Source organism: Diadema antillarum, unplaced genomic scaffold, assembly GCF_040938485.1.
Source record: "Diadema antillarum isolate AM-2024a unplaced genomic scaffold, OU_Dant_1.0 scf00000104, whole genome shotgun sequence".
Lineage (NCBI taxonomy): Eukaryota > Metazoa > Echinodermata > Echinoidea > Diadematoida > Diadematidae > Diadema > Diadema antillarum.
Window position 1 is genome coordinate 72,650 of NW_027270993.1, and position 11,940 is coordinate 84,589.

The window sequence follows — 11,940 nt, forward strand, 5'->3', positions numbered from 1 at the left end:
CATGGTAGTTACCTTTGGATGGCAAAGTTACCAAAATGGTAACTTTTATGCAACAGGCCCCAGGTCTTCTTTTGCGGCATTGCTGTGCTTGCAGAAAACAATAATCAAATGTGGCTTGGCCTTTGACTAGTTATGGGATAGTATTGTGAATTCTTACTTTGCTGCTTTATCTTTTATCCTTTTTTCCTCTTTTTTCCCCGACAAGGCCCACGTGAGGAATGTGTGTGTGTGTGTGGGGGGGGGGGGGGGGAGGGAGGGGGAGAATTACAATTTAGCAGACGTTGCTGTCAAATACGTGCGGCTTGAAGAAGGCCATCAGTTACTGTTGTTGTTGTTGTTGTTATTATCGTATACTAATAGAAATTGACGCTGTTCTATCACTGTACGTCGATTCGCGTCGTGTTCTGTGTATCGCGGCTGCAAAAGCTGCGGTGTGTACAACATCAAGCAGCGAGCTATGCTTGGCTCTGTATAACGTATAGCGAGTAGACGATCTACGATTAAAGGAAGCAAGCTTATAGCGATTTTCATTGATGGCTTACTCAAGTTCACAGTTCAGACTCAACAACTCGATATGCTGTGCGCGTCAACAAAGCCAATGTCTGTCAACGTGTAAACGATCAACGGTTTGGATTGCAAGACGTAAGTGACACCCATCCCATTCGGGAAGATCCAAGACTTTCTCTTCCCTCAAGCCACGGCCCTGTAAGAAGGTGTCTCATCGGGCACTGCCATGGGAGAGAGCCATGCACATGATCCTATGAGCGTGAGTGATTCCAGTCTGCGGCAGCTGCTTGATCACTTTTCAAAGACTCCCTACAGAGCTCGGGATAATTCTAACAGCAGTAAGGTGAGTTAGCCAGACTGTCCACACGGACAGGGAAATAACATTTGATAAAATAGAAACCATAAAACTGACGAAATGAAAGAAGGGGGAATGAGGGTGTAAATAAACTACATGTGTAGGATTCTACTTGCTCGTAAATTTGCAGTAGCCTAGTAGTACAGTTCGGGAAACCCACTCACAAGGGGGGCCCCTCCTTATAAGTAACCCGTCCCCCTTATAAGTAACCCCCGGGGCACCCCTTATAAGGAGTCTCCACGCTTTTTTGCAATGCAACGCGAAAATGAAAGGACTGCGACAATTCGCTTGATTATGTCCATAAAGCTTCACAAGTTTCCTAGTTACTCACGAAATTTGAGCAAAATCGGTTCGAGGCTTCATATCTAAAATCATGGATTTAAATGCGATGTCAAACGACCCATGCGAATGCTGAAATGCGAGCGATTACTGGCGTGAGTGTCGCCAGGCGCGGCGGCGCGGCAATGCTTGAGTGCAGATGTGGCGACTGAGTACGAAAGTCTCCGTACTCAGTCGCCACGTCTGCACTCAAGCATTGCCGCGCCTGGCGACACTCACGCCAGTAATCGCTCGCATTTCAGCATTCGCATGGGTCGTTTGACATCGCATTTAAATCCATGATTTTAGATATGATGCCTCGAACCGATTTTGCTCAAATTATGTGAGTAACTAGGAAACTTGTGAAGCTTTATGGACATAATCAAGCGAATTGCCGCAGTCCTTTCATTTTCGCGTTGCATTGCAAAAAAGCGTGGAGACTCCTTATAAGGGGTGCCCCGGGGGTTACTTATAAGGGGGACGGGGTTACTTATAAGGGGGACGGGTTACTTATAAGGAGGGGCCCCCCTTGTGAGTGGGTTTCCCGAACTGAGTATAAGTAGTAATGTAGTAATAGGTCTACTGTATGTCGTATGTGATTCTGTGGAGTGTCCGTACAAATGTCATGAATTCAATTGACTGAAATGTCTTAACGATAGGTTTCTGTTCTTTCAGTTCAGGTGGAATCACTGCTGACTGCTTGATAGTCAATTGAATTGGTGTGTTTCAGCACTCTTATTATATTGTTAACGTACATTACATAGTTACAAAGTTAACATTTGATGTAACATTTAGTATCTAAAGTTTACCGTATTTATGGGTAAATTTGGCCTAACAGGTTAGCTGGATAACGCCCTCGTTACAAGTGGCAGAGTTTACCCGCTAGGCCGAATTCACCCATTTATGTTCTGTACCATAGGGTAACATCCCCAGTATTCGGTCACTTAAGCTTTTTTGCAATATTTTTCAAACTAAAAATACATACATAGATCTAGTAACTATCTACAGCAATGTATGTGAAATATATCAAATTTCTTTAATCTCAATTTTCATTTTGTTAAATATCACACAGAATTTCACAAAATTGCAAAATATATATCACCTTGAAAATTCCCCAGTATACGGTCACCGCCACCAGTATTCGGTCGCACGATATGCGTGTTCAAAGTCAATGCGTGTTCAAGGCAGCTGAAAAACGCGCGCACACGCTACCTTGTTGGCACAAAATTGCATCGGGGACGTTGCGGCGCCTGTTGGTGACCGAATACTGGGGACTCGGCACTTGCATTCAACCCTTGTACATTGAGACACTGTATCGGCACGTACAGTGTACAGAAATTTTGTTTTTCTTTTGCGTTTTTGAGGATACCATCACACTCCAAGCATGCGATAAGCAAAAAAAATCCCGCTAGAGAACAGCCCATTTCTCGATTTTTAGCGCTTTGTCAGCGACCCGTACTCTTGAAACTGGGCCTTATCCGCGCGCTTTTGGAAAGTAGCGCCGATTCTGCACTTTTGACGCTAAAATTGGGGATTTTGGATGGATTTTTGGAGGGGGCTAAGGGAGTTTCCTGTTGTGAATGAGTGTGAAAGTATGTGAATTGATGTGATTTGCGTGTGTTGTGACCAGTTGAACTTACTGGCTGGTGACTAGTGATAAGTGACCGAATACCGGTAGCTGACAGAATACTGGTGCTCTTACTGTGTCAGAGAGGACTCTGAGGAGTGCTCAAGTGCTCCCAAAGAGCTCTGTGTGATACAGAACTGTGCCAAAAGTGGACCGCCTCCTGATGTACCCCATAAGAATTTCATATCCTATACTGTAAAGTGCCAGAGAGCGCTCAAATTATGAAAGTGCATGCAAACAAAAACATTGTAGCGCTGTCGAAAGATATGTTGTGACTGTTAGTTTTATCCTTTGTATCAATCATACTCAACAGATCATCAGACAAACTAGATTGCATACTACTAGTACTACATACACTGAAGTACTGGTACATGACTTGAAAAACAATTATAATGTTTAGCTTAAAACAGCACATGCAGGTGTTCCCGGAATGAAGTACAGTCTCGTGTGTGTTTTTTCAGTGCACGTTTGTTTGTAATTGTTACCTCCGCCAAGGGAGGAGGTTATGTTTTCAGCATACATACGTATGGGTGGAAATCACTGATCTCTATGGAAGAGCAAGATCATCGGTGGAAAGTACAGTAACTGCTTGGGGGAGGTCTGCGCTCTGAGAGTGCTTTTCTTGTTGGACTTGCTATGCTGATAATTCATGCTAGGTTTTATTTTGCCCATCTACAGTGTAAGTTATATCCATTCTGCAGAAAAGAAAAAGATATTAGATAGTACTGCGAAGACAAGTACAGTCATGATCATTTCTTCTCCAATGACGTTGCGACAAAAGTGTCTTTACACTGTATATGTTATATCCAACATGTAGCTGCCATGCTACAGTGGCTGTTTACAATATGTTTTCTGCTCTCATTTTTGTAAAATGAAGGTCATTAGTATTTTCTTCATTAAAAAGACAATTAGGAAAATTTAGAAAATTACGTTGTAGGTTCTTCTTCCCCTCTTTGTAGGGGAAAATTCAAGAAAACAAAAATAATTTTCTAGACCAAACAAATGAGGAGTTTAAAAACAGCCAAAATGACACTGATTTAAATGATGCTGTCTTTGAAATAGGACTTTTTAAATGTCTGGTTTTGCTCATATTTTCTCCAGATCAACTGATTGAACTCTTTTACTCATGATAACTGTCTTGTATGCACGAAGGTGTTATTATTTTCTACTGTGAGCTGGATCAGTGCCAATCCCAGTGGTGTATTTCTAGATTATTATCAGTGGTATGACTGTTGTCATCATTTATATTAGATTTTAGCAAATTTAGTAGATGTTGAAGAAAATTGTTCAACTTGTAGGTATGCTTGTAAATACCACCAACTCACTGTAAGGATATGACATTACAATGTATGTCTTCTTAGCATTCTTTCCAACCTTATTTGTAGGCTGGACAAAGGAAATCCAGCTTTGGAATTGTTTTCATCATAATTTGTACCTGCAGTGGATAGCTTTTTCAATCCCTCTTCATCCCCAAACATTTTATTTTAATGGTTAGATATCATGTGTTTATAGTTGCTGCTACTTTTACGTCATGAGTAGATAGGGAGACTTACAGACCTTACCATGAATATGTAACAATTTTATGAATAGTATGGAATTCCTCAACAAAAATCATTACATACATTACATGTACTGGCAGTAAAGTGTGACTTAATAAACAACTGCTTAAACTTCTGTATTTTGAAATAAAACAAAGTTGATTGCATTAGTGCCTCTACTTTTCTTGAAATATCGAATTTGCAGCATCCGGGTGATAAATTATTTCAAGAGAGTGATTTCTGAGATGCTACTGGCTGTAAGACATCATATTAGGTGCAATATTGACCTTCATACGACAGTCTTGATAAGATTCTCTCTGCTTCAGTGAGCACCAGAGGGGAGATAGAGCTCTCCAGCTCTGAAAGTGACATTCATGTACAAGTAGGTCATGTGTTTCCTGTGGTGCTCGTCATGAATTAGACATCATGACCAGTCTCTTCAATATTAGACATTATATTCTACAGGATAAACAACTGAGAATGTCCTTCCTGAATTTAATACTATCTGCTGAATATCTGCTGAAATTCTAATATCATACATTCGTATGCCATAATGATTTGCATCTGGGTGATTTGATGTAAACATACATGATATTTCTCAACCCATCGTGACATTTCACTAATTTAATAGAGTGATTTCCCCCATTAACTGATACTTGCCATTGTAATGTGTGATGTAATAAAGTGCATTGAATGCAGGAAGTATAGGAAATGATTAGATGTTTTTAGTGGAGAGTGAATGCGGGCTGGAATATTTGTACAAGGTTTAATGGCATTATTCAACATTTGCAGATGAAACAAAACCCAGCTTAAGTGTTTTAAAATAGTTGATAAAATTTGAGTTAGGGATAGAATTAGCCAGTATAAAAATCTTGATCTGATCAGTATTTAAACAATTGTGAACAATTTACTTCGTCTACAGTTACAAATGGTTAAATTAATAAATCATCTACAGTTATGGTTTATTGAGAAAACAGTGATATCTGCATATGTTTTAGGCTTTATTGCAAAATTCTTATATGAGAGGATGTTTTGTGATACAACTGACCTTCACCATGCATCAAATGTGACTTTAAAGGTATCATTTACCATTGGGAGCAGTAAATGATTTAAAAAATGTTTGAGTTACCATATTGATGCATATGTGTAGGTCAGTTGTATAACAAAACATCCTACCATACACATTGTATAAAACTTTCACAATAAAGCTTAAAATAAGGAGATATCACTATTTTTTCTCAATAAACCTTAACTGTAGACAGTTTGTTCTAGAAATAACTTTATTTTTTATGCCTCCGCAACGAAGTGGCCGGAGGCATTATGTTTTCGGGTCGTCCGTCCGTCCGTCCGTCCGTCCGTCCGTCCGTCCGTACGTCCGTACGTCCGTCCGTACGTCCGTCCGTCCCATTTTGTTTTTGTCGATATCTCAAGAACCGTGTGGTGGTTTTACATCAAACTTGGTATGAGGGTATATCCTTGGGGGATAATACTTTGTGTGGATTTTAGGGTCACAGGGTCATAGGTCAAAGGTCACAGGTTATTTTGTGAAAAAAAAAATTGAAATTTCATGTTTTTCTCCATATCTCGCAAATGGTTCAAGGTATCTTCATGGAACTTAGTGTATATGCTTGTACCGATGGGCAGTGATTATCTAGGGAAGTTGGGGGTCATGGGTCAAAGGTCAGGGGGTCAAAGGTCAAGGTCAACTCCTCAAAATATCACTTCTTTCCTTAAAATGCAATATGTCTGAAGGTTTTTTTTTTTTTAACTTGATGTATGGCATGTATTACCCATTATATATTTTTGGGGAAGTTTCTTGCCAAAAGGTCAAAGGTCAAAAGGTCAAAGGTCAAGTGAAAGTGCTAAATTGCACTTTTTCCTCCATATCTCGAAAGTAACTCAAGGTATCATCATGAAACTTACATATTTATGCATGTTCAACCTAATAGTGATTCTGTTTGGAACTGAGGTCAAAGGTCAAAGGCGAGGTTTAGATAATGCTATTTTCCCATTTGATACTGAAATTATACATTTTCCCAATACCTTGAAAATTACTCAATGCATAAACTTATAAAAGGGTCAAAAGTCAAGTAAAAATCATCAGTTCGCCAAATACCTGCACTCTGACATTTTAATCATTCATCCAATTGAACCTAGTTCTAGGAAAGTGAACATTCATCACATTTGTGTCAAACCTGTCATTTTAATATTTTGCCAATTGTGTGAAACTGTCATCACACATTGTCAAGACATTGTACTATAGACCTATTAGGAGAACCTTGCATTATGGCGGAGGCATATCAGTAGCCATAGCGATATATCTAGTTATTATTTATTGTCCAAAGGGGATGGCTAGTAACTGATCAGTGGGAATGCTGGGGGATGATTGTTCCAATTCTTGTGGGATTCATTTAAGAGTACATTATATATCTATTGCTGGGTGAAAATTATTTGCTTCAGAATGGTCTCATATTCAAGTAATGTGCAGTTTAATGTTTCCAGGTTATCATGCCTGTACAGTGACGGGGCATTAAACTGCACATTACCTGAATATGAGACTGTTCTGAAGCAAATAATTTTCACACAATAATAGATACCGGTATACAATGTACTCTTAAATGAATCCCACAAGAATTGGAACAATCGTCCCTGATCATTTCCACTGATTCCCACTGATCAGTTACTAGCCATCCCCTTTAACACTGATTATATCAATGAACATTTTTACAATGGTTGCTTCTGTCCCTGACTCACATTTTAGAACTATTTTGAAGCACTAAAACTTGGTTTTTGTTTCATCTGCAAATGGCTGTATTTGCAATTTAGGACATTATACCCACATGAAGTAGAAACCAGACCAGAACTGCACACACAACCTATTAGTCAAGCTGTACTTATCTTCATACTTTACTTCAATGATTTCACACAAAGGGTATTTCTTACAAAGTACCTGTACTTTGTGTATTGATGATAGTACATTGTACACAGCTGTACATGCAACATATTACATACACGTAGCATGTATAGTTGTAGTTCATTCCATCCTTAGTCATAACCAATACTTTTGTCTGTGTACCTATTTGTGTGTCTTGCTTTGCTACATATTAAATTGTGTGCCCAATTATATATATATATATATATATATATATATATATATATAATATATATTAATTTCAATATTACATTATTAGTATGAATAATGAAATGATAAAGATTGGGATATTATTTGTATGCCTGTGACACTTGTGTTGACATTTTGAAGAGGGTAATTAAAAGAGTTATTTTGATGTCAACTTCCTAGGTACTAGGAAAGTGTTAATGATCAGGTAGAATGATCAGTTCAAGAGATTGATTGTTTTCTCTGTTGAAATGTGTACATGGTATGATATTGTGTCTTGAAGAAAGAGGAAGTATAAAGTTCCTTTTGTATCCAAATGTGACAACCGTGGGAAGGTTTGATTTATAAGCATTACCAAATCAATTGATTGTTCATACAAATAAAAAAAAAAAAAACCCAACAGATTAAATGGTGGTATATGGTGATAAGCACAATCAGGGTATGCAATCATGACTTTCTCACTTTAAAAAATCGTAACTTCTAAAAGAATGCACCAACTGACTTAAAAATTCACATGCAGCATGCTAAGACATTAGTAATCACATGTGTTTCTCACTTTAAAAAATTGTAACTTCTAAAAGAATGCACCAACTGACTTAAAAATTCACATGCAGCATGCTAAGACATTAGTAATCACATGTGGTAAGACAATAGCTAATTTCTTCTCATTTACTGTTAATTATTAAAGATTAATTACCAAAAAGTCCCCCAAAACCCACGTACTGCGTCAAAAAAAGTGTTTTACAACTTACGTAAAATCAAGATTTGAGGTCCATATTTTAAGTCTACCCCTATGTGTTTGGTATCAAATTAATGGATTTTTTCCTGGCATTGCTTGCATGCAATAAAAAACAGTGGTTCTTTCAGCTGGAGAAAGTTATAAGGTCTGAAGTCCCATCCTGGAAGGAGTGTAATGCTGGCTTATTTTTGTGACATTGTGACCTTTTAACCCATGCTGTACAGCTACTATACATGGAGAAACAGCTTATTTTACTGCTTTTCCTGAAAGTACTGAAGACACACTACAATATGGTGCGCTGTTTGCCAATAAATGTTCAGCCAGTTTTGAGTTTTGAGCCATATTCAAATGCTGAGGAAAATAAGTGCAGCCGTTTTTTCAGTATTTTCAGTGAGGTACATATCCTAATTTGACTACTTTAAAGAATCTTTTCCCCTTATTGAATATCCTTGTTTTTTTAACCATGAATTGTACATATGTAGAAATCTATTGTGTGAAAATTTTAGCAAATTTGAGCAATAGGAACTTATTTTTTTATATTTTTACAAATTGCTGAGCATAAAAAAGTGTGATACTGTACATGCCCATGTTATACTGCATGAAAGTCATATGATAAGTGTTCAGTGTTCATATTTCAATGCTTGTTCAATTTCTGAAGATATCATAAGCAAAAACATAGTATTTTGGCTTGATATGTCATTGTTTGAGTGTCACAGCTTGGATATCAACTCAAGTCATCATAAATCTCACATTCATTCTTCTATCTGTGTTTACAAATATGAGAATTGATCCAAACACTGTGCGCACATTTAAGGTCAAACTGTACAGATAATTTTTTGATGAAAAATATCATATCTTCCAAAGTACCAGCCCTAATTTCTTAAAAATTTGTAATAATGGCCACTATATGTCTGTTACCTATTCCTGAAAGCTTTGCCTCTTCACACTTTGGCAAAAGTGAAATATGATAAAATATGTAAAAGTAGTTTTATTTGAATTCAAAATAATGCCTACAAAATTGATCATCCATTTTGAGAAGTGAAAATATGAAATTTATTCATATTTTGTGATGTATGTCATGGCTATGTGCTGGTGGTGAATGAAAGGGATATCTATCAGGAATATCTAACAGCAATATCAGATGAAAAGAAATTCTCCTTTTTTTTAATGAATTTTTCCAATATATTAGTCATTTCAATGTAATTCGACACCCCTAATTTAAATGCTAATTTATGCGCAGTTTAATGCAAAATTTTGACTCTTTCTTTACATGTAATGAAAATTTGAACACTCAGCTACAACAAACAACAAAAAAAGCATTTTCACCAAGTTTTTTCATTTTTGCCCTGTTCCACAATTGCATACCCTGATTGTGCTATTGACCATTTTTGTTTAATTTATTGCAATACTTTGATATGTAAATTCTCATGTGTATTCATGTTTGCTTTCCATTTCAGATTGAAGGATTTGAGAGAAAATGTCTTGCACTGTTCGGAAAAGACTACAAGTATTCTGTGAGTATCTGAAAAATGTTGTACAGATATGTGATGGTATGAGCTAATGCTCTAAGCACTACAGACAAAATCAAGGATGATCAGTTTAGGGCAAAACTGTCTCTTTAGCATACAGCTTGGCTGTAATTTGAGCTGTGAAATGTTGATGAAAGCAGTGGTTGCATTTTAGATTAGTTCTGCTTTCCTTCATGTGCTTATGGAATTTCCATGAGTTCTGCTTTTACTGGCCATAGAGGTTGATGTCAACTTGGTAGTGATGAAATTTAGCATTTTGGTCATTGTCACAGTGGTGAGGATTGGAGAAAGATTGTCCAGAAAGAGGAATTGCACATGAAAATATTTGGATAATTTTGTTTCATTGCAAGCTAAAACTTGGAACTCAAGGTTCCCCAGTTCTTGAGGAAGTGTAGAACCATAGCAGAGTCAAATATCATCACTGGGGCGACAAGACCTCATATCTACAAAATTTCAAATGTTCAAGAGAGCCAAAACATGGCTGCCAAAGCACTCTACCCAATGGGATAGTCTTTCCTTTGACATGCCGTGGTGGCTTCTTTTTGGGGGTAAGACAGTTAGGATTTGGACAGGACATCACTTAACCAATCATCTGACCATTAATCTTAAAAAGTCATTTTCACCAAAATTTGAGATACAAGGTCTTGTCACCCCAGCGACGACATGTACGTTTGTATAATAGAGCATAAAGAATTTGAAATCAGGCAAGATGGCAGGACCATAAATGAGAGTGGCTGTGAACCACTAAAATACGTTTACCTGCTTTAAGATTTAACATTAACGTTAAGATTTATATGGTACCTTGAGAAAAGTGGGAGTGGGACATACATGCATATGTTTGCAAAACATGCATCATTTTTCACCCTTCATGGTCAACATGGATTATACCTATAGAATATATTATTTGCATCAGGTCATTCTCAACTCGAATGGGGAGCTGTGTGGTCACTACCCAGGGAAGCTGGTAATCATGGAGTACATGCTGGAGAATGACATTCTGATAGAAGAGAGGCAAGTATCAAAGTCTTATTCTTTGCAAAGAGATCAGAAAAATTTCATGTGTCTGTGAATTGATCACATCAGTATTTGGTCCAATGTTTCATCCAACCATGATATATTTCTAGTTATGATTTCATGTACTTTACTTTCGGTAAAGTGATATTGTTAAGATTAAGTATTGATAGTGACAAACTCACTCTACACAGTTTGGTAGTCTTGTAGACCTGTTCATAGAATTACAGTTTGTTTATTTAATCATAAATTTACTTTAGTCTTTAGAGCAATGCATTCAGTGTGTAGGCAAGAGATACGAAGGAACACAAAGCTTGTCTGGCTGTAAGATCTTCATATGGCTAGTCGTTGCATGGCTGTATTACATATACACGTAGGTGGATATCCACTTCTGTAATGACAAAAGAGATGCCAACAACATGTATCAGTGAGTCTCGGAACTGAACGAGACCAAATAAGAAAGGACATTTGTACTGTATGTGTGTGTTTGCCTGTTGGTCGGGATGTATTGGCACGTCAACCCAGCTGCACTTTTACATTCAGCACATTTTATTCTGACTGAAACATTGATGTTACACCTTCACTATCTACAATGTTGAGCAGGTACACATGTACATGTAACATTACTTTTAAAGAAATATCCTTAAACCAAGAGACTGCCATAGAATGTTTTAGCTGTGCTGCAGTTGTTGCTGTTTTATTTCCCCTTTGAAAATGCCTGTCAACATTGAGCGTTGTATTAACATGGTTTTCTCTTCAGGGCATAAAACATTAGTTTGGATGACTGCTGTGATGTTTAGAGTCTGGTGCTTTATATTTCCTCTGCAGAATGGAGAGTTTGTATGACATCAGCAAGCTGCGAGAGCTGATGTTTAGGTCAAGGTTTGCCCGATGTCGGGAACGCTTTGTCATGCCTGTAATCCTGTATGAAGGAAAGGTACATAATTGTTGCAGTCTATCCATCTTCAGTTTGTGCATGATCAGTATTAATAGCAAGCTTCTGTCATAGTATTGTTGATCATAGGATCAGCTGTCCTTACTCTATGCATAATTACCTCCAGTGTCTTATACGTCATCTGTGAATAATCCATGATACATAATTATATACAAGTGTAGCACCTGCTGAATATGTACCACGAGGCTGGATCCATGCTACAAATGTAGCTACTTTGAAAGTGTCGCACTAGAGTACCAGTGA

The 11,940-nt window shown here is 37.5% G+C and overlaps 1 protein-coding gene across 1 annotated transcript in view; it reads left to right on the forward strand.

Moving 5' to 3' along the window:
* Positions 1–500: 500 nt before the first annotated feature.
* LOC139719084 (phosphatidylinositol-3,5-bisphosphate 3-phosphatase MTMR14-like) overlaps positions 501–11,940 on the forward strand; it is a 37,510-nt gene continuing 26,070 nt past the window's right edge. Inside the window, exons 1-4 of the mRNA XM_071630521.1 lie at positions 501–850; positions 9,660–9,716; positions 10,645–10,754; positions 11,571–11,679. Of these exons, the coding sequence (XP_071486622.1) occupies positions 734–850; positions 9,660–9,716; positions 10,645–10,754; positions 11,571–11,679 (393 nt within the window). The 5' untranslated portion in view covers positions 501–733. The remainder of the gene's footprint in view (positions 851–9,659; positions 9,717–10,644; positions 10,755–11,570; positions 11,680–11,940) is intronic.